General features: G+C 43.9%; 1 protein-coding gene and 1 long non-coding RNA gene across 2 annotated transcripts; both read left to right on the top strand.

The window, feature by feature from the left end:
• Window positions 1–8,472: 8,472 nt before the first annotated feature.
• LMO2 (LIM domain only 2) lies at window positions 8,473–14,996 on the top strand. Its single transcript, XM_042863858.1, has 3 exons — window positions 8,473–8,629; window positions 11,210–11,425; window positions 13,968–14,996. The coding sequence occupies exons 1-3, from the start codon at window positions 8,589–8,591 to the stop codon at window positions 14,185–14,187; spliced, it is 477 nt and encodes a 158-aa protein (XP_042719792.1). The 5' UTR covers window positions 8,473–8,588; the 3' UTR covers window positions 14,188–14,996.
• Window positions 14,997–15,076: 80 nt separating this feature from the next.
• Window positions 15,077–22,365, top strand: LOC122180910. Its single transcript, XR_006179259.1, has 3 exons — window positions 15,077–15,202; window positions 18,438–20,069; window positions 20,691–22,365. It is a non-coding gene; the product is annotated as an uncharacterized LOC122180910 (long non-coding RNA).
• The last annotated feature ends 1,081 nt before the right edge of the window (window positions 22,366–23,446 follow it).

Raw genomic sequence — 23,446 nt, 5'->3', positions numbered from 1 at the left:
CTGAAGAGCAAAGGCAGTCACAATCACTTCTAAATGAATCATTTAAAAGCACCTAGGATTCCTGACGCCCAGTCCTGTTGTGACTACTAGGAAGCATCTACACCCCCTGAAGTCTCTAATTCTTGAGAACTGCAACTCTCTCGAGGCTTGGAAAAAAGGGAAAGAGGAGAAATGTGTATTAGACAGCTCTGTCCTTTAGGGAGTGTGTTGCTTTTAAAAACGAATGAAGACAGGCTTACAGAGCCTGTTAGTTGTTCCACATACACATTCATTGGGATGAGAATTAGTTTCTGGCCAGCACACAGCCACTGGGTGATACAAAGGAAAGACTCCTTTAATCTTCTGTGGCAGTACAGCGGTGTCCAGGCTTGTCAGAAGCGGCAGGAGAGTGATGGCCCTGGTGCTGACAGACTTCTAATTGGGTACTAGAGAGGACCAGCAGAAAGCAGCTATAAAGGCTGTGTTTGTGCCAAATGTGTGGCCAATATAAAGAGAGATCCATAGAGGAATGGAGAGGGAGAATGTGGCAGTACTGCAGTGCTGGATGCTGTCCTAGCCCAGCAGGGCTCACGCCTCCCAGCCAGCGCTTTGATGGCACTGAGGCTACCAGCAGCTGTGGAGTGCTGCAGCAGGGAGGTCTGGCTGGAGTCAGCAGCACTCAGAGCCGGATGGCCTGGTTGCTCTGCAGTGGAGGGATCTCTCTGTCCTGGCAGTGGGACTCGTGTCACAAATTGGCTAGGAGATAGGATGCACAGAGCCTGTAAAGATTAGAAAGTGAATATACACTGTGGCTTTGTGTGCTGGTAGTCCGTTTCCCTCACTCTGCACTATGTGCTCCCAGTACTGCGCGATGCCCTGTTGGAGTCTGGCAACCTGTGGTCATCAGCAATGTCTTCATTGGCCACTGCTTCCCCAAAGACACTGTGAAGCAGTGGCAGAGCTTTTGGAACCCTTTGGATCCCTGGATAACATAGGTGGCTTCCTAATACTATTTTCACTTCCGTATTAACGGAAGATGCCAAGTGATTCCACTCTGAGACCTTGATGCTAACATGTCACTTGAGGCTAGCTGATACGCATGTGACATGCATGTATATACCACCAACTTGTGTAACTCTGCCTGGCCAGCTACAGAACTGAGTGAATGGGAATAGGAAATGGGGAATTGAAACCACAGTTCAATCTGAATATGGTCAGACCCTGTGGCCGTGGAATGAAATGCCTGATCTAAATATAAGAAAAGGCTGAAGAACTCACTGCCCGAAATGCCTGGAAGCAGAACCGGCAGGATGGGATGGGCACCCTATCCCAGCTAGAGCCTCTGATAGAGGATGAAATAAGAAGAGAGACTTAATGATGATAATTTGAGCAGATTATATCAGTAAGGAGACTGAATGTCCCAAATGGGCTAAGAAACTGGAAGGTAAAGCTCTGGGAAACGGTGCAATCAGGAGGAAAATGTTTGTTGCTCTTCTGGGCTTGTTTCAAAACTGAGAGTGGCCTTAACTGTGCTTCCTGAGTCTCCTAGCCAGTCAGCATGAGGTCCAAGTAGAACTTCTGTTGGTGACAGCAGAGAGGCAAATGTCAGCATCTGATGGAGGTGTCCAGCAGAGGTAGGAACAAACCGTTAGCAAACTTCTCAGCATCCCAACTCTCCTCCCTTGGCACGCATATGTCCTCTCCACAGCCTGCAGTGAGGGGAGGCACTGCGAATCCCTGTAGGGGTGCCCTTGGGATGGGAAAGACACTTTAGGGCTGTAGTCAGTGCACAGACCAGTGAGGAGAGCAACAGAGGGCATCCTACATCAGCATTCCCATGGCTGAATCCTGAAGGATTGTGCTAGGATAATTTCAACCCTCATGGGAAGTCACCAGCTCTGAGGGCCAGGTTGTGTCAGGACTGATGAATATACTGACAAGCAGAGGAGTTTGGTGGGTCCACTGTAAACAAGAGATGCAGTGGCAGCACAGAGTGATACCAGTTGGGCCGCAACCAACTCTGTTTTCTCATTTAAATGATGCAGACTTATCTGCACTGAGAGGAAGCCAGGTAATTGGTGCCCATAGCACTCAGAGGCAGCGAATAATTTGGCCAGTGGTGGAGTGCAGCATGTTTGACTAGCATCTGTGGTAGCTGGAAATTTACCCATCCAATTTTCTCCTCTACCCCAGCCACAAAGGGAGATCACTCCAATTATTTTTCAGACAGAATTAAGGCTGATGTTTACCATTATCTCCCTGGTTACCTTCTTCTCATGACTATATTATGCGACATAATTGCAGAGCCTCCTCAGCTCACTGGGGCTGTTATTAAAGGCACTCTGCTTCTTTTTCCCAAGGTCAAGGTTATTAATTAGGTGGCCAGTATGCTTGCAATGGAGCCTTGTCATGTAAAAAAGACAAGCAACTCAAAGGCTGCATCAGACATTCCTGAGTCCAAGAGGAAATTCCTGCTACAGGTTACAAGGTCTGCTGAAGGTGGCTGGGTGAAGTGGGGTAAATTAGTGAATAAGCAGTGCTCCTGCACACTGGTCCACAGGTAAAGTTTGGTTAGGTTCATGGTATAAAGCACACTGTATGACTTTTTATAGGATACATGACAATGCACCTGGTGAGATCTGAAGCTGCAGCTTCTGGAATGAGGAGATGAACTCAGTACAATTTTTATTTGAGCTAGTGTAACAAGAATACATTGAGCTGTTATTCTTCTGGACTTTTTTCCAAAAATTGATGGTACTTGTACCGTAAGTGTAAGAATATTATGCAGTCCTTAGCCCATGTATTTTGGGAGTATGCATGTGCTATCTGTGTTAAGGGAGGTGGTGGAGCTGCTGTCCCTGGAGGTGTTCAAGAAGCATGTAGATGTGGCACTGAGGAATGTCGCTCAGTGGTCACAGCGGTGATGGGTTGCACCAGATTATCCTAATGTTCTTTTCAACCTTAATGATTCTGTGATTCGTTGTGGAGCAGGGAATACCAGACCAGCTCATCAGAACTACCTCCCATTGCATCTGTTTTGGGGAGACTGACCCATCGCACATTGAATCCCCAGAACTAATTAAAAGCAGAAATGGCATTGCATAGGGGAGCAGCAAGACCCGTGTATTCCTGGAATGATGTTAGTCTTCCTTGTGCAACACCAAGGTACAACATTTACCTGCTGACCCTCAGATAACATGAAATAGTGCATCAGCTAGACCAGTGGTAATCTTGAAAGGCTACCTTTGTCTAGAAAACAGCTTGGAACGCTGCGAAACACTAAAGAATATAATTCACAAGTCTGTATGTGTCTCTCTGTGTGTTTACAAATACATACACACGTACAGAAATGCATAATTATATACACATCATAAATACAGATATAAAGATATATACATAGACAGGGAAGCCTGAGCAGAAGTTTCTGGTTGGTCTGTGACTCCCTGTGAAATTTCCTCTGAGGGCATTTCTTTCCCAGTCATTGCTTATTTTTTAAAAGGAAAGCATTCATAGGTCAGACTCAAAGCTTCTGCAAGTTAATATGTGTATTTCTTCTGGCATGTATGGACTTTGGATGAGATATTTAATTCTGAAATAAAAACTAGTTTTTATATACACTTACATGCATAATAAGCACAGAGGAGAGTACTTAGCACGGAAAAGGTGCAAATTGCTTGGAAGAACTATACTGTAGAGCAGTAGCCTTATGGAAAAAATGACATGGTAATTGGATCTGGCCAGTGTACGAGGCAGCAAGGGCTTGATGGGAGCAAGGGAAATCAGTAGCAGAAAAGAGAGGAAATGGGGAAGGGGAAACCTTTCACATTTCTTCAGTGAAGCATCCCTTCATCTGACTGCCTGTAACTTACTTGTCATCATATGTGCTGTGACCTGCAGTCAGAGATTTCTCTCAGCTGCTTTTTCATCTTAATTGCTTGCTGAAGAACATAAGGCACAACAAAACAACAACTTGTTATTGCTCAAACTTCTTTATACTCCAGGTTTCTTATCTGAAAGTCCGGACCTCACAATCCCAGGGCAAACCTCACTCTCGCTGTGGTTTTCATTGTTCTGGTATGTTTTCTTCCAGTTCAAAGGAAAGGTTAACCTGCCAAAAGAAAAGTGTGTTCTTATCCCAGAGTCTTTAAAGTCCTCTGAATCACACTTTGCTAAGCCTCCAAAGACTTTAAGGTTTGTTCCTGTGGTCATCACTCAAGAAGAACTCTTTATCTTTACTTTCACCACTTCCATCCTCAGGAAACTTAGAAAATATGCTAGGTAGCTGGAGTGTGGTAGGAGCTTTTGTTAGGAAGAAAACTAGCACTTGCGGAGATAGGATGCATAACAGAAATTATTGTCTAAAAAAGAGATTTCCAGGTCTATGAAAAAGCAAAAAAGCAACAAAACCCCAACATATTTTTTTTCTTTTAGTGATGTGGTGTCTTGCATGCCTATGGTATTATATTATACCTTGTCAATATGGTGCACTATTGATATGACACTGATTCTCCAGAGATGTCAAACATTGTCAGAAGTAGCTGATCTCTACTGAAGCATTCTGTATTCACCAGGGAGACCAGAGATTGGCAAACATGATCACCTCCTAACCTGTTGCACAGTGTCAACATCATGTCAGAAAAACCCGAAACAAAGCAACAGATGTCCTTTTTTTTTCTTTTTTCCTTAAACCCGAGGATTTGGCACATCAAAGCCTCAGTTCAGTGAGCAGTGGTGGGAAGCAGGTTTTGCATTTCCCAAATAGGTGAACCAAGTGGGGAAACAGGCAGAGCAATGTTTTTTTTCTAGCACTGTACGGTGGGGCCATGGCAGACAATAACCCAAGATACAGAAATCTGTATTTCCTTTTCTCTGCCAGACTTTGCATTAATCAATCAACTTCAGCCATGGTCTTGACATTACTATCCTATAGAAGATACTAACAGAAAATACAAGCCACTGGCACTGAGATCTAATTCTCATGTCTATGCAGAAACTTAAATCCTCATAAAGTACATTTTAGGCAAAAAAAATGTTACCAGCTATGAAAGATACCAAAGTTAATCTTCCCTATACACAAGCTTCTCTAAATGAGAGAGACCTGAAATTATTCAACGTTATCCATAAGCTCTAGAGAGAACAAAGCTAGGATATACTAAAGAAGTACATGCAGGAGCAGAGATCCTGAGAGTCTCTCAAATGAGCAGGGTTCCAAAACAAAGCTGAAAATACTCAGTCCAGGAGGGGCTGGCTCTTTGGAAATGGGTGCCTTTTGCTATTTCTTGAGATGACACCACTCATAGAAAGTATAGTTTTAGATGGAATGTTCTTATTGAAAAATACAGAGAAAAGTCCAGCCTGATTCTTCTAAGTACTGAATGCTTAACACAGAAGCACTGGTTTTGATCTTAGCTGTGCTCCAATAATTAGTTCATAGTAGGATCTACATTACTAAAATTTAATTGAAACCAACAGTCATCCCTCATGATTTTTAATCCGTCAGCAAACACAAAAAGCTGTACTAGAAAATGCTGGAAAATACAGCCTCACAGAGAAAGGGACAATGGAAAGAAAAGCCCTCACTAAAAATAGTACCAGTCTTTTTGTCCCTGTGCAGGAAATGTAGGCACCATGAATTCTAGCCCAGAATAATGCTTTGTCTTTGTGAACATTATTCAGCAGGAGGCAAAAGTAAATCAATGACCGATTCTACTGAAGGAAGTAAACATTTACAGATGGGAAAATTGAGGCACAAAGATATTAAGGGACTTGCCTGAGATGAAAAAGAGAATCCACTCTTCACCACTGCTCTCATCTGTTGCTCTGAGACATGAGATCCTTGGGTGGGCATGCCAAAGTTCACTGTCCGGAGTGAGAGCCTATTAAATACAAACCCAGTAAAGGAAAATTGGAATGTCTCCCCCAAAAGTGTGTGCTTTTGATCCCCTAAGGTGCTAGAAGAGATGGCTCTTGCCGTTTTTTCACAGTGAATCCAGTGAAAATGGACAGCCAAAGCCAGCTCAGAAACCTGGAGAAAAGGTTCTTGAGAAATTTCATTCAGGAAAACCCAAGAGCAGTTTAACTTGGTGCTCCCCATCAGGACAGGACACTGGCTCCTGATGTACAGGGCCAAGCATTGCCTGGTGCCTTTGCAGTGCAGTTTATTCAAGATCTATAACTTTGATCCCCTTTGCTCTTTGCTTAAGCAGATTGAGCTCCACCACTGTCCCACTAAGCATGGTGGAGCAGCAATCAGGAGATTGATTGATTGATTTGCTCCTACTAGCTCTTCCCATACTGTTTTGCCTCTCAGAGGAAAGAGAGAAAACAAGAAATAACTTTGTGATTGTTGTTACAGCTCTTTACACTGGGAGATAGGTGGTGTCTGTGGGAATATGTGATGATGCTAGCACCATCATGAGGATTACATTTAAGGGGTTGGCTTTTCTAAGAAGTTTGTTCTGGGTCTGAAATGTGTCAACATCTCTATTTTTGTCCCTCACCAAAACTGGTGACTGAGCTGACCTCTTTCACATAGACAGAGGTCTTAAGATATTTTTTTCCTGTAAATTTTGGAAAAGTACATAGAAGAGAGGGAGCATGCCAAAAGAGCTGTAGCTCTTTTGTAGCACAGAAAGCAGAAAATGCACCTGGCCTTAAGGAATTGCTCACGTTATCCCATCAGGAGCCGTTCAGAGTATGATTTCCCCAGTCGTCAGGGAAATTGTGACTCAGAGTTTATACTTTATTAAACCTTGAGACATGGGGCTAGGAGAAATCTAGCTCAGAAGTGCTTTTTCTTTTCTTCCTCCTCCCTCACCCCGAACACGTTTGAAGTTCTTATGACTGTTTTTTCTACACCTTTAAAGCCAACTAATATAAGAAACGAAATGTTCATCATGCAGTCCATGGAACCTGGTGAAAGAGCTGTACCATGACAGGAACATTTGGTTGTGAGAGCGGCTGCTATACTGTAACAGCTTAAAGAATAAGAAAGATGTATTCTAATGACCAGTGATGGCTCTAAAGCGTTGCGAGAACTCAGTTCAAAGCCCTTGAAATGAATAACAGTCCTTCTGCTGACGTTACTAATCTTTGGATCGGGCTCATTAATGTATTTTAGATATTATAACCCCAGTGCCAAAAAGATGAAAAAATTAAAATGTACTCATAAAAATAGACATCAAATGTATTTCTGTTCTGGGAATTAATATAGAAGCTAAATGCTTCTGCTAGCACTTTACTGCTGATCTTTTCTTACTGTTTCTGAAGGAATTAGTGGGGCGAGCAGCTCATTTCAGCCAGGGCTCTGCCTCCAGCAGCTACGGGCATCTCATGCCATACTGTCTGGGAAAATGCTATAACCACTGTAATAGTTTTCACTCTGGCCCTGTAAATCAGTTCTTTCCGGGACATGCTGTGCTGATGGAGAGGAGGGGGAGGAAGGATGGGAGTGGAAATAGAGACATTCAGGCAAGAGTTTCCCATCTTTAGCTTCCGTGTGATTCATTATGGATCAATACTGTACTCTCGAGCTTTTATAGCTCATTAACACCAAGCAGCGTCAAGATATAAATTTGTTATAGTGCTTACCGAGAACTCGGGGGCATCTGGAAGCAGACACCAGCGACCAGTGACTCTGGAACACAACGGGATACAAGGGAAGCACAGTTTAGTTGACCGATTTGCACTCTAGGTAGAAAACAGCGCTCGAGTTCTGACCCAGCGCCCGATTTCCAGGTGCCGTAGCGAAACGTGCCTGGTGTGGGCATGTGCGTGTGTAGGGGCTGGAGAGGACGAGGAGAGGGAGCGTGACGGCCGCTGTGATTCCGCGTGGGGCCGGGGGACCGATGGCTCGGAGCCGGTCGAGGTTTCCCTCAGCCCTTTCGGGTCGCGCACCTCCCCGGGAGCCCCGAGCAGCGGTGCGGTGCTGCTCCGTGACGTCGCGATGTGAAAACGCAGCGTCAGCTCGCAGCCCCGGTTGCGGGGAGCCCGAGCTCTGTCTCTTTAAGAAGCCGAGCGAGTCGTGATGCCGCTGTTTGTGTTGCTAAACCCCCAGGAGTCCAGTTAAGAAACGGGCAGCTGTCTCTTTAAGCGTGATTTCCTTCTATTGTATTTGAATCGTGATCAGGAAAAAGGAAATGAAACCGGAGAGCCGGGGCCGCGCCGCGCAGCACTAATAGCGATGCCGAGCTCCCCGGCCGCAGCACCCGCCCGGCTCCGCGGGGCGAGCTGAGAGCCGCGGCCGGGCAGGCGCCGGAGAGCGGCGGGCAGCGGCGGGCAGGCAGCGGTGGCCGCGGTAGTCGCGGTAGTCGCCTCCCGTCCGCCCTCAGAGCCGCGGCCGGAGGAGCGGCCCCGCCGCCCGGCGCGCAGGAGGAGCGCGGCGAGGATGGGAGGTTAGAGCCCGCGGGCAGCCCCGCCGCGGAGCCCGGCAGCCGCCCCAGCCCGCGTTTGTGTCTCTCTTTGGTGTTGCAGGAGGAAATCCTGTGAATGTCATTGGGGGGCGGAGGGGGAGTGCGGCTGGTGACAAGGCGTCGAGAGCAGACGGCCTCTGCGGGGGCAGCGGGGGCAGATCGCATCACAGGCACGCTACAAAGGAGCCATCCCTGCCAATGTCATCGGCCATCGAGAGGAAGAGCCTCGATCCTTCCGAGTAAGTGGCGTCTTTTCTCCCGGCCTCCCCACCCCTCCGTTCCTCGCGGTGCCACCGACGGCAAGCTGGCCGGCTTCGTACCGGCCCCGCGCGTCCCTCGGCTGCCACGGGGACTTCTCTCCGGCGGGGGCCTCCGGAGCCGGAGCCCGGGTGCCGGACAGCCCCATCGGGAGGCGGCTGCGGGCGCAGCTCCGGGCCGGGTGCTTCCCGCCGCCCGTGGGTTGCTGGACCCGCTGCGGGGCTCTCATCCAAGCTGAAAGGCGATCGTCGTTCCGGGTTCCCCGGACCTGCCCCGCTCTTTTCGCCGATTATAGCGAAAGGTCGGAGCTGTTATCTGCGGGTGCCCGACTTCCACATTTAGACAACGCGAGGCGCTTTGTAACTTTCAAGGGCTTTGCTGGGGGAGGCGTTGTGCAGAGGGCGTGCGGAGGGACCCCACGGTGCAGGTGGTGAGAATTCCCCTCCGCGTTTTTCATGTTCGTGGACGGGGCCGACCCGCAGGTCCCGTCCCGCAGCCGGTTGTGTGCAGCCCTCCCGCACATGCAGGCACCGTCCTTGCAAGGGGCAATGGCAACTCGGCTTAAAACAGCGCTGCGCACCTTCGTAGCTGCAGTTACACCCGTCTGGAATCGTGATAAGAGCAAAAGAAAGAAAATCTCCTTTTTCAGACAGCACTTAAAACATAGCTCTTAGTTAAGTTTGGTCGTTCGCGGTTTATTTCCTGTGATATATTCAAATGCCGTCTCTTGAAGCTGCGATGAGCACAGGGGAACCATCCCCACTGCGGGTTAAATCAATTCCTGCCGTGTTGCTTTTGATTTTTTGTGTGCTACGTTTTTTTTTTTTAAATCGTCTATGAGAAATCATCATCTGAACTCCTGGGTGTCGATGTCCCGGTTTGTGCTGCAGCGTTTTAGCAGTATTTATTTGCTTTCCTGCTTGGTGTCCTAATGACTTCGCTGGCGTGCAAATATGTGGAGATGAAAAAGCCGATGCAGAAGAAAGAAATTCTGTTCCTCAGAAATACGTGTGGGGCTGTTACAGAGCTGCCTTGTGATTCCCAGAACCTGTGAGACCAAGATATTTTGGGGCTGCAATCTCAGGTTTCGCATGATGGCCGATAAGGGACACTAAGGTGCGTTCCCTCCCTGCATGATCTGTTGGGTGGCACGCAGAGCTCATCCAAGTGGAGCCCACTCTCCAGGAATGGAACTATGGGGCTCAATAGAGAAAGCTTGGAATAAGCAGGGCCTGCTCCTGTCACAGCCCAGGCTGCCTGGAGTTTCAATGGGAACTTACATAGCCTGGGCAGCACTGCTGGGGCCCAGCAGCTTGGGCACTGGGAAAGCAGTGGGCTGAGCGTGTCGTCTCATCACATCCCATGGCTCAGCTCGTGAAAGCTACAGGATCAGTTTCATAGTACAGAAGATGTTGACCAGCGGTCATTTCTCCACACTGAACTGATTCATATTTCCCTAGAAAATTGCTAACCTAGTAAAAAATATATGGAGTTCCTTGAGGCAGCAGCTATAGGAGTTCTCCTGTTGCCTGCTGGAACCCCAGTGCAGCCCAGTTCTGAACTGAGTGAGGACCACAAACAGTCTGGGGCTCTGCTCTGCCTCCTGTTGAGCACTTTGGTCATGGTCTAGTAAAGCAGATAAACCTAAATGTGCAAACCTGTGATTTCCTTTCCACTAGCAGAGGGCTGAAATGATACAGATGCTAAAGGACTTATCCCAAAGTCTTCTTATAAGCTTCCCTGGGGTCTGGGTGAGGGTCTGGGTCACTGCAGAACTGAGCTCACCTGCCTTCCTTTTAGCTTTTGAACGTAGGATGAAATCCGGGCTTCATTCAAAACAGCAGCAAAGCATAAACCAGCTGGGCAGCAGCTACATCTGTTGTCGTTATTTATTTAATGCTGCTCAGTGAAATAACATCCCCGGACTTAGTCTACAAATTTACATTCCCCAGAGGAAAGCTGGCTGCATGTAGTTTCCCTCAGGTACCTTTTCTAGACCCACAGTCCTCTGTGAGACAGAATTCCCTTTGCTCCCAAGCAGCGCTACAGTCAAAACTGAAAGCATCAGGTCTAAACAATAGGCTTGTGTATTTCAGGGTGCAGAGGTGCTTTATGGAGCTCTTCATTAAGTTAGAGGTAGATCCAGATGTTGTCTGAGTTCATAGAGACATTTATAGGTAAATCTTAAAAATCGGGGGGAAAAAAAGCTTTTAGGTGTATTTACGGTAATGAATACTCCTGGGTGATAAAGAGATCTTTGTGTTTCTGTGTTATCCTTTGAAGAAAAATATAAAACAAATTAGCAAATATTTGGTTACTTTTATTAGCTCCTTATACTTTAAGTTATCCCAATCTCCTTAAAGCGCAATAAGAGTGAAGTCCTGCTCGCTCCCTCTCATGTTAGAAGGGGATAAATTGTTCACTCCATTGGGAGAAAAAATGAGGGTGTGCTCTGTGTTCTCACCTGACCCATCTGCCATTGTCTTTAGTTTTGGTTTTTCTCCTCCTCCTTCTCATGATGGCAGCGTGTTTCCCTTCTCCAATGCCCCTTTTGTTCGCAGGGAGCCAGTGGACGAGGTGCTGCAGATCCCCCCCTCGCTGCTGACATGTGGGGGCTGCCAGCAGAACATCGGGGACCGTTATTTCCTAAAGGCCATCGACCAGTACTGGCACGAGGACTGCCTCAGCTGCGACCTGTGCGGGTGCCGGCTGGGAGAGGTGGGCCGGCGGCTGTACTACAAGCTGGGCAGGAAGCTCTGCCGGAGGGACTATCTCAGGTATGCAGCCTCCCAGCCCGCTTCTCGTAGAATCATGGGATCGTGTGAGTTGGAAGGGACCTTAAATGCCATCTGGTCCACCTCCCCTGCAATGAACAGGGATGCCTAAGCTAGATCAGGCACTCACAGCCCTTTCCAGCCTGACCTTGTGTGTCTCCGGGGATGGGGCATCCACCGCCTCTCTGGGCAACTTATTCTATTCACCTCTGCTTCTTTCTACCATTTCAGCTTTGTCTATCAATTTAAGGTACAGCTAGTGAACAAAGGATCATGCATAATTCATTTTGGCTAATCTTAGATGTAGAGTTTAAGAGTAATGGGGTTTGCTCAGTGCTGCTGCTCCCCACATAGCTGGATGCTGACTCAGCCATGTCAGCATAGGGTACTGCCAAGCAAAAATTGGGAAACAGTGAAGAATTTGAGGAAGACCTTCCCACCCATGCTGACTGCAAGCCAGTTCCCCAGAATGGCTTTAAGCAGTTTTGTGCCACCAGGCATTGCTTTGGAGCTGAAAGTTATATAAAAGCAGGTGCTGAGATTGGCTACTGATGAAAGATCATTTCGTTCTCTCATTTAAGAACATGGTATCCAAGGTAACTGAATTTAATTCATTTTCCTGATGTGGTAATGTCAACCCTATAAGAGACGCTTGATTCCACCAAGCAGTGAGACTGCTGTACTTGTTTGGTTCTGAAGTGACAGCCTTTTGTACATGGATCGATCCATGTCTTTTTCTGCATCACTGGTAACTTATCAGGAGCACTTCAAGCAGAAAGAAATCATGTGCTGGATGTGTAGTGTGGAGCTGCAGCCAGTACAGGGAAGTTTGGTCCTGTTAAGCTGGACCCAGTGGAGTTTTCAGCAACATCTATCTTCCTATCTGATTTGCCATAATTTTTAAGTAAGAGGATTAAACTGGGAATAATATATTTCACAAAGCATTCTTTATAAAGGATCTCTATGTTCTCAGTTACAGAGAAATGTTTTGACCTTAGCTGCGCTGGCTGTATCCCATTTGTCCCAATGGATCCCTACTGTTGCAGGAAGTTTGTGGAACAGGCTTAAGACATTGTATATATTTTCAGCTACCTTACTGAAATCTACTAAAATTAAAGCAGCATCTCAGAGGAGCTCCTAGCAATTGTGTTCCAGAACTTACTGATGGGAATTTCTTTTGGCAGAAATGGGACCACTTGTAAACGCTCAGCAGACATCATGTTCCAATGAACCTGTGTTAGCTACGCTTCCCAGACACTTTTTGTTTTAAAAGAGAAGCAAGACAAAATGTGTCAGCGCAGTAATGTATTTTCTTGCCATGAGATGAAATGTTTTTGTTTATTTAATTATGTAACATGGTATCTTCCATTATTAATGAGACGTCTTGCAACGTTTGTGTAACCTTATCACTTTAGCGGGCAGAAGTAGACACTGACATCTCCTGGTAGACTAAAGAAATATATCTTCTGCCCTTAATGAGCTCTCTGTAATAGGTGTTCCATTTCCAGTTCAGGATACATGAAGCAGGCACTGAAGTGAAGTGTAAAGGTGGACAAAATCTTTTTGAAATTAGTATAGAAACATAGAATTCAAAGTCAATGAGTGTATTCTATACACAAGTAATAGGACTTCTCCCTCCTTTTAGGACTATACATGATAATCTTAGTGATCTTCTCCCACCTAAATGATTCTATGATTCTATATACATGCATACTCTCTATATGTCCCTTATTTATTAATAATATGTTTTTAAAACTGTAACCAGCAGACTGTGTGAAATGCTGCTTTTCATTTTGTCATCACACATGGCTGAGTATGTTGCTCTGCTTCAGCTGAGAATGGTGGCAAATGCTGTGAGGGGGGCATCATACATGGTGCATTTGCTAGGGGCTCCTTTTAATAGAAGATAGCATACTGATTTCAGCAGGGAATCTCAATCTGCTTTCAAAAGAGCAGTCCAGAACATAGAATTTTCTGGGACAGCAGAGCACCTGGAAGGTCTTAGCATGTATCCTGAAATGCAGCAGGAGTGATTTCACGAATACAGAAGTATTTGAGTTTGAAAGAATCTCAAATATGGAAGCAATGAGTGCATGCAGTAGAATATTAAATCGTAGATATGTCATAATGTGGCAACTTTTTCCTGTGAACCACAATAGCAACAGCTGAAGATAGGCAAGATTTATCAACTGAAAGGTAATTTCTGTTGATGGTATCAGAGGAAGTATTAGCATCACACAACTTTATGTACAATCAGGTGAACCTTTACTCTGCTTGAATCTGCTCAATGTTTCAGGGTAACGTCATTGATCACAGAAATCATTTACCTTAGAAATAAGTGAAGACCTTGGACTTTCTTCCTCAGTTTTTGGTATTTCAGAGGTTTGAGTTCTGCTCCGCAGCTTTCCGTGTGACCTCTATGTATCTTGGCAATAGTCTGACTAATGAGGCAATGCACTGATGTTGTGTTCCTGTTTTGACTACTTTTTTTCCCCACCTCTCCGGGAAAGGAACTCTAATTACTTCTCTGCTGTTGTTGTTTTAGGCTCTTTGGCCAAGATGGCCTCTGTGCCTCCTGTGACAAACGGATCCGGGCTTATGAGATGACCATGCGGGTGAAGGACAAAGTGTATCACCTTGAATGCTTCAAATGTGCAGCCTGCCAGAAACACTTCTGTGTTGGGGACAGATACCTCCTCATCAACTCGGACATAGTATGTGAACAGGACATCTACGAGTGGACTAAGATAAATGGAATGATATAGCAAAGAGATGGCTCATGATCTATAAAAGACATCTCACGGGTGATGCAGACACGTAGCTGCAGTGAGGAGATAACCACCTGAGCTATGTGCTTTGTCTAAAATGGGGGGGAAATACCACAGAGTAGGCCCTTTTCAGGCAGTGCTGTGTAGAATCCAAACTACATATAAATGAAGAAGGGAGACTGAAGCAATAGTAGATAGACTGGCCTGCTAACAAAGGCGTATCCACAATAACTGACATCAGCCAGATAGGCAAGAGCTGAGGAGCAAACACAATGTGATAATGAATGCTCATAAATGGAAAAACAGTAGTGACTTATGTAAAGAGATGTTATGACTTTGTCACCTGCAGACTAGGATTGTGCAGTTGATTTTTCTTTTCAACTCTTTTTAGTTACTCAGTTTAGACAACTGCTCCTAAAGTAGACATGAAGAAGAATACTGGAAAAAAAAGGGGCCAGTCCCTTATGTGGTCATTTGATAAGGCAGTATGTTTTGGATTAGGAGAGAAAGGGGGAAGAGGGCGGGGGTTATTTTTGCATGGATTTTTGTTGGTTGGTTTGGGTTTTTGTTTTTTTTTTTTGTGAGAATGAAGAGTGCATCCTCTAGTCCCAAACTGTTCTTCAAAAAAGTCCTGCTGAATAGTTGTTTTCAGGCACTGCTGTTTCAAGATGAGATGTTCCACAGATCATTTCTATACAAATATAAATCTAAAGAGTTGTTCAGCTATTTTATTAACTTAGATTATATCGATAAAATATTTGTTGTGTGTAGTAAGACTCTGCAGCTTTAATAAAAATGACAGAAGATTTGAGTGTTACTATTTCTTTCTTGGAAATCAGATGGAATATTTTGTTTGGATCATTTATTTTATTTTCTGTAGCGGGATTTCTGCAATTGGACTACAGCTGATTCTTGCTGGATTCACTTAAGGTTGTGTTTCAAAGCAGCAGCAGGAAAACACCAGTCAGCCTCAAGAAGCTTTATGGAGTTTTTCATACTAAGGACCAATGGGGTAATATTGTGTGACATGGGTGCCTGTAAGGATGTTTTGGGGCTGGCTGATGCCGTGAAATACATTTGGGTGTTACTGTGCAACATAAGAATAAGCTGCCTGATCTCAGAGGAGGTCATGTAGGATTAGGTCCTGATTTTGCTCTAGATCATTGAAACCAGTCTAATATAACTTGAGCCAATCAAAATTTACTAATGTTTAGAAAGATTTCTGTTCAAAGCCCTAACAGCTCTGAACTTTGCCCTCAGGCCCCAGTGCTTAACAGCAACTCAGACCCCATGAGTTTGCCTGGTCTCTTTCTGGCTTTTGAAGTTTTGGCCTCCTTCAAAAGCAACCGATTTCTCAATTTAATTCTGTACTTTGTATTTTTCAAAAGCTGTTATTTGATGACTTAGTTGGGTGTCCAACATACTGGAAGAAAGGATAATTGTCATTTCTCATCATTATTTTTTGCATTATGCTTGTCCTTATAGACGTATCACAAACCCTCCAACTTGTATCATTTTGGGATGAATAATCTAAGTTCTTTCTTGTGTGAAAGCTATTTCACACTTCTCATCCTCTTCACGTCTACATGTTTTCTGGTTCCAATCTATCCTTTTCAGAGTGCCACAAAGGCTGTTAATTCTGTTCCAACATATTAAAAATAGAGCTTATAGCACAGTGGAACAAGTCTAACAATCAGCTCAGAACACAGCTGTTATGTGCTTTCATCCCATTAGTAGCAACACATAAGCAGTAGCACCTAAACACATAGATTCCTATTTGTCCCATTCATTTAAATAAGATTGTCACCTAAGGGACATTTTTTTAGTTCTCATTTTTCTAGTGGTGCTAATTAGTGACAACATGTTGCATTTTACAGTGGGTATCTTGAGAGCTATTTTTTTCCTTGCTTTTGTTATCACAGGCAGAACTGGGGGCAAAAAGCTTTAAATCTTACTACAACTGAAGTTGAAAACTATACAGGAGCCATGATCTCATGCTTGAAATGAGAAAGGGCCTTTTGAGTCCTCCTTGATTTAGTTCTTCTCAAGTGATATGCTGACCTCTGGAGGCCACTGACAGCTGTTATAATTACAGCTCTTAGCCTAATACACATCCTTGCCGGCACAGGCAAGAAAGCTATAAAGCTGTGTACCCAGAACAAGGAAAATCCAGCTATCACCTTCATCATCCCCACTGGCTTATTGCAAAAACTCTATCACAGTACCTTGTTAGTTTGCACAACTTACTGAGCATATTCATGATGCTAAAGCAAGGTGCAGGTGCACAGACATTCTTCAGGTCTGTGCAGCGTGCTCACACGGTGAGCCAGACAAGTTCATAAAAAACAGCTTCATTGCAGATGCCTTTAATGCTTTGCAGGTCATCATGCCCTATGGTAATGTATCTCTCAGGGATCTCTTTTTTCACACTTCTCCTTTCCCTGAAAAAGTAAACCCTGACAGCACCGCAGTACAAAAGGGGAAAGGGCTGCTTACAGCTTCTTTAACATCTACAAGTTCAGGGCAAAAAAAAAAAAAAAGATACAGATGACAGCAATCAGCTATAAAGGTGCTTTCCCTGCAGCCCCGTGCTACTGGCATATTGAGACAGATAGGTAGATATCAAAGGGAATGTGTTACACCAGGGAGGATGAAGTCTACCCCAACATGTGGAGCATGAGTCAGAGGATGGGCAGCATTCTGCCAGTGGTCCTGACACTGCCAGGGACTTTGGCAAAGTGGGCAGTGATTTTGACTTTTCAGAATTGCTACAAAGAGGTTTTGAACCCTGTTCAGACCTCATGCTGAGCAATAGTAGAAGTGACACTGGAATAACTGGTGGCAGAATTACATTGATGTAAAGATGGCATTGATACGGTCAGGAGCAACTAAGATCATTACAGAGCAAACTTTAGACATTTATTCCCTAAACCCTTTGCAGTGTAGTCTTCAACCATTCTCAGACACGCTGCAATGCTGATTTCCACAATTCCACCTCATAGAGAGGTCTGACTGAAAACAGTGTGAGGGGCCTCATTACCATCTGAGTTGAGATGAGGTAATAATGTCAGTAGTTCATAGAGGCTTTGTGCTAATGAAAGCAAGATCTGTGTTTTGTTCCCACCTCCTAAAGTGCTTCCTGTGTGACTTTTAGCAATTTAGTGAAATATTCTGTTTCTCCATTGCTCACTTGTGAAATGGAGATACCATCACTTGCTCTTAAAAAAATTTCCAAAAATCCCAATGCACTCATTATTTTGTGTAAGGTATCACTGACATGGGAAAAAATAGTTTAACTTAAGTGAATGCATATTTCATGGAATGATGCTGAAGGGTGGATGTTCTTATTTTATTATAAGACCACCTATTTTATCTAGTCTGTGTAAGGCCTAAGGTAAACTGGAAGACAAAAACTTGTGCCAAGACAAGTCTCCACTTGAGCAGTAGTATAACTCTGCCTCTGTCTGTATAATTATGTCAATCTGTAGATGGCTTTTCCTAGCCAGATAAACCCTTAGACATCACAGAATGTGATGTATGCATGCCAACAAAGGGAAGAGGTTAAAAAAACAGTATAAAAATCTACCAAGTATAAAAACGCAAGGATAAACACAACAAAATGCAGTAGTCATTCCTAGCATTTCTTCTGCTGTCAAATTGCCATGTGATGTTACATTCATCACACTGCTGTGAGTTCCCACTTTTTCAAGCCAGCTGCATATCTCATACTGCTCATAACTCATATATAACTCCTGTTATTTGAGTCCAAGTGGAGGGAGAAGAGGTTTCTCTTGGAACTGGTTTAACCAACACTTCCCCTCCATCCTCGCAACTGTACTCCTTACAGCCAGGAATCTCTTCTGGAATAAAAAGAAAATAAAATATTCAGAAAACGATGATAAAAAATAAAAGCAAAAATTATTTAAAGTCGTTGAAAAAAGCATGGTAATCTGAATAAGACTTCATCAGCTGATATTCTAATATAGTGTCCTTTATGTGTTTTCAACACCGTCAGTATTTTAAAAGGCATGTCATCCCTCAAGATTTCCCTTCTTTGTCCCCATTATTCAATGTCATGGTAGGAAAATGAGAGCATTACCATCAATATTACTTTTTTAATTCCATGTCCTTGAATAAGGGCAATAAGAACCCTGCATAATAGAGTTTTCAGCAGGGAGAGTAAATGGGAATCGGTTGTTAATTCGATAGAGGATACAGAAGCTGACTCTCCCCTCTCTGTTCTCAAGGTAATACTGTGCCTCCAATTGTCATTATACCCAAGAATCAAATTATTGGAATTCTGGACACATCAGCACAAAACCGAAGACTCCCTGCCAATTTCGTAGCCTGCTTGGAGGAGAACATCATAGAGCATCACTCATTTATACGACTGCCAGCCTGAGATTGTAAATTCAGAAAACAAGAAGGCCTCAGGTGCTGCACTTTAACACGTCTTTCTGCTCCTGAATCACCCCCCTCCTCACTACCCCCATGTACAAGGTAACATTTTATCTCTGAAAGGCAAAGCTTTCAACCATCTGCCGGGATGAGCGCAGCCTCTGCATGGCCTGAATGTGAATTGAAAATGAGACTATTAAGTCTATTAATTGATAACAGTGACTTGTGACTTTGAAGGAGATTCATGACACTTGGAAAAATAATCTATAAAGATTTTTGTTGCTCTAAAAAGACGGCGCAGCATCAGCTTATTTCTCTTGCAGCAGGTTCATCTCTTTTATTGCACTGCAGGCAATGGAAATTTTAATGGACACTGGGAAAAATGATCTATTCCTCAGACCCACAACAGAAGAGAAACCATAAAAAGGCATAGAACAGAGAGATGCAGATATGATATAAAAAAAGCATTTAAAGAATTGTAATTAAATTAAGATTCACAAGTCTATCCATGAGACAAAGATTAAACTGGCAGAAAGTTGAACCTTGTTTGAAGTAACTTGTTCCCCCCCTGCTGGGGGTTGTTTTGTTCCAGTCTAATGAGATGGCATATTTCTGAATGGTTCTTAACATAGCAGCAGATTTCTGTCCATTAGTTAATCAACATATTTTGTAGCAGTGAACCACATTCTGTTCAACGCCTTACAAGTGCCTTGCAAGCAGCAATTCATTGTTTCTTCCCTTTTGAAGATACAAACCCCATTCCATAGGTGGGGAAACTGTGGCCCAAGATTGACGTGACCTGCTTAAAATTGCACAGTAGACAGACTTATACCCGACCAGAACTTAAATCTCCTGACCTAAGCATGGACTGTTTTGCAAGTGCTAAGTAAGCAGGTATCGGTATGGCACGGCCTGACCTATCCAGTGGTGTGGATGCAGCCCCTTCACATCCTCAAATATAGTCTGAGCATCCCAGGGCATCTTCAGATAGCATTTTGTATGGATACTTCCCGTGAGTTGTTGGGAAGTGATTGGTACACTGATGATGTGTACTTCTCTCCTCTGTGATTGATGGTTAAATGCATACAGCTCAGCTGTACGTGTTGAAGCCTATGGGGACATTCGGTCATTGGCTGTAAAAACTCATGAACTTCTGCTAGAATAAATGCACCTAATGATGTCTATGGTTTATTCTCTGCATACCAACCATTTCACTATTTGCAACGATACTCAGGCAATACTCAAAATCTCTTTAAGCCCCCTTCTCTGTATTCTTTGCAAACAGTAAAGGGATGATCAAAAAGCTGTTCTTGCATGACTTCCCTATTACAAATTTGGCTTTCCAATATGTAATTATTTTTTGGTGGAAAACATATGATGCATGAAAATCCCACTTTTCAGGGAAGAGATATTTCTTTTCTAATGACAGGTTGAAATGCCATTTGCTGAGTGCTTCCTGAACATCTCTGCTGTACTCTGAGGTATTCTGGTTACATGTATGTTGGTGTAAGTTAGTGAAGCCTGGGACCAAAGGTAGATCGTGTGCAAGTTTTATTTCTGTGGAGGTGCTGGAATAGCTGGGCAGGGGGGGATGCTGCTCCAGTATGACTGGAGTAGTAACAACCAGCCTGCAGTGCTGAGGCTATTCCTCTTAGGGCTGGGACCCTGGGTGGTGGGCAGCTGAGCCCCTAGCTGCAGGCTTGTGCCTGAGATCCTGACTTCTGTACTGCTACTGTGGGCATGGTTATCCCTGCAAAAAAAACTTGTCTTGCATCTCTTACCAGATAACATTAACAGTGTATTTCACAACACGTGAAAGTCGGTTTTGAGGTACAGACTGTTTACTTATTTACATTTATTTTCAAGAGACAATCTGAATAAAAATGAAGTTCTTCTACACTAAGACACATACTCTTCCATCTGACAATATCTTGCAGCATCTTGACAGCTACATTTAAAAGTGCTTAGATGTCACATTGCTAGCTTAATAAAATGTATAAGACCTGGGATTATAAACCGGAGGATGTTTTGCAACACTGGGAATTTCTAGGTCCGCTTGTAAGACAATACTCTGTCACAACATGGTTGCTTTTCTCTTACAGGAGGTGTGAACACTGAATTCCCCAGGAATTCTTGGAGCTGGACCAGCAGTGAGTTTGACCCAACGTGCAAGAGAAGCGTGTTGCTCAGCTGATAAGGGAACTGAGAACATGCATCAGCAAACACAGTTTGTTTATCCCGTAATAACTGGTTTTGAGTAGTACAGCAAAAAGTGGTTGGGTCTGCACGAGGCAGATAAGAGCTCCTACCAAAAGGACGAGCAAAGGGCACGTGAGGCTTCCTGGAAACTTCAAAAGAGAAGCCTTCAGTGGGAATGGATGACTAAGGGAATTGCAAAGGGTTTCTGGAGTCTTTTATCTTTGTGCTACCTCTTCAAATCCGGCTCAACACTTCAGTAATTTATTGTTGCTGTCATCTGATGAATGTTCACTGGGCTCAGCCTTTCTCCTGCTGCACAGGTGTTCAGAGCCAAAAACTCCACTGCTGGAACTGCAGCTAGTGGTCGTCTTGTTAAGAATCTCAGCTAACAACCCAAAGAGAGAACATGTGGAGCTGAAAAGTGAGCGGCTATCTGGTTCATACAGATGGCTTTTTTCAGGTGTGAAAGAATCAGTGATAGCAGAATTTTCAAAGGGGCACATGGTTGTTCTCCATTTTCCTCAAGCAAAGAAAAGCTTTCAGAGCTTCTAGACAAATGTAAAAGCTGCATATAAGCAACTGGGCTCCTAACACTTCCCATACGATCATGGAATGTTTCTCCAGTGCTTCTTTTCATTGGGGTCTTTCACACATGCCCTAGGATGAATCATACACAGTGAAAATATTGTAAGCACATGAAATAATGAAAATTCCTAAAACTTTATTAAAGACTTTTTGACCAAATTTGAAATCAGCCATCTTGGGAGCATGCATGTATGATCTCCTGTGGACTCCTCAGAGCTATTCTCTGTTAGCATTACTCCAGCATGGACAAATGCACTCATACAAAACAAGAGAGCGGGTATCAGCAATGCTGGGCTCTGATGGAGGCCCCTGCTGACTACCCACTGCTCACAGAATTTAATGTGTCAGCTTTTGGAGACAAGGATTGTTTCTTTCTATGCTATTTACACTCCATAAAGTAAGCAAGTTTTTTTTGAAAATTACATGGATGAATGTTTACATTTTTAATCATATCTCACCTATGATTGATGTCAAAGTACACTGTGTGAAAGGAAAACCAACTCTGATCTAAGAAACCACAGGAAAAAAAATAAAACTTGATTATGTCAGTTTGTGTTAAGGTGGAGGCCTTCCTCTGCAGAAAGAAAAAAAAAAGGAAAAAAAAAAAAGCAGAGGCTACTAAAATTGCACTCTTAGCAAACATAAATAAATGCCTGAGTGTCATTTCAGAGTTTTTCTTTATTTATTTATTTTTGCTAATAAAGAAGACAAGCATAGAGTCACTGAGTCCTGTCCAACAAAATGTGGGGAAGAAGCAGAGATGTCCTGGTGACAATCTTGGGCAGCCACTGTAGACAAGAGCAGCCATATAGGGTCACCTAATAATTCCAAATCTATGGACCACAGTTTTACTAGCACAGCACACCTTCCATAGCTCATCTCTGCCCCAGGATCTTCCGGGCTCAAAGACACTAAGATATGAGGGTTTAATTCATCCAGAACACCTCTGCACTAAGGGACCTGCCTGGGTCACTATACTCTTCACACCTCATCTGGTCCAGAAGCAGAAAGCTGAGTGTAAGTTCCGTCTGCTCCTTGCATTTCACTGTAACCCCGAGATAAAGTCCATTGGCTCAACCCTTGGGGGTACCAGAGCTGGCCTGTGGGCTGCCTTTGATTCCAGCTGACCTTGGAGGTGCCATGGTTAATCTCCTGTTGTGTGAGAGATTCAAGAAGGGTGTCACTGTTTGTGTATACATGGCTGTAACAAGAAGGGGATTTTTTAAAAACCAGTTGTTTCATTCTGTCAGGAGAAAGCCTGAAGCTGTATGCTGACAGAAATCCCATTTGTTACTAAAATGTCCAACAAGCTCATTCATATGTAATATTTAGTTTATTCACGTACACATTTCACTGAAGTTCTGGCTCTGATCCCTAGAGCTACCATTCTGGCATCTTTCAAATCTCATCTGAGATTGACTCCTGTGAAGCCTGGAAAAGTGATTTGCTTATCGGCTCCTATGTAAATCCCTCACCTTTCAAAGGACAACTGATCTATCTTTATGTTCCTTTGACTCACTGAAGTCTCAGCATGACGATACAGCTCCTGTTTATAATTTCTTTTCCCTTACTCCTTACTGTTTGTTACAGCCACTCTTGGGTCATGGCTAATTTTAGATTATCAGACTTCCAAACAAAGTTAATTGCCTTGTTTTCCCTATATGCCCTGAACTTATTCCTTCTTTTGCACACAAAAAAGCAAAAATAATATTATCAGTATAATAACAGTACACATTTCTTTGGGCCCTTTTATTCTCAGTGGTAGCTGTAAGAGGCACTGTAGTAAATGAACTGGTTTTCAGTGACCTAATTGCACTGAATGAACTTGGAGTAAAGCCAGCTGCAAAGCCCTGTTTTGGCCTGTTCAGGGGTCATAGCTCCATAGGTCAGGTCATAAACTACACAGAGGTTGGGTAATGCCTTACACCCACCTACATCCTGTAGTTTCTTATCGTCTTCTGGCATTTCCCTCATTTGGATACAGAGGTAAGAAGCAAAGTTTATCAAACTTGGCCAAATGTATAGAGGTTAAGGTCAGCTCACCGTAGATGTTCAAGGAAGATTTATGGTTTAA

The sequence above is a fragment of the Lagopus leucura genome, unplaced genomic scaffold (assembly GCF_019238085.1).
Source record: "Lagopus leucura isolate 7727_CA_CO unplaced genomic scaffold, USGS_WTPT01 Super-Scaffold_1, whole genome shotgun sequence".
NCBI classification, from domain to species: domain Eukaryota; kingdom Metazoa; phylum Chordata; class Aves; order Galliformes; family Phasianidae; genus Lagopus; species Lagopus leucura.
Note: the sequence above shows the minus strand (reverse complement) of the source record. Positions and strands in the feature narration are given on the sequence as shown.

What these genes read in the sequence shown, in the direction of transcription:
- LMO2 (XM_042863858.1), top strand. Translation starts at nt 8,589, where the DNA reads ATGTCATCGGCCATCGAGAGGAAGAGCCTCGATCCTTCCGA. An exon ending in AAGAGCCTCGATCCTTCCGA is followed by an intron (nt 8,630 to 11,209) that starts GTAAGTGGCGTC and finishes TTTTGTTCGCAG; the next exon opens with GGAGCCAGTGGACGAGGTGC. An exon ending in TGCCGGAGGGACTATCTCAG is followed by an intron (nt 11,426 to 13,967) that starts GTATGCAGCCTC and finishes TTGTTGTTTTAG; the next exon opens with GCTCTTTGGCCAAGATGGCC.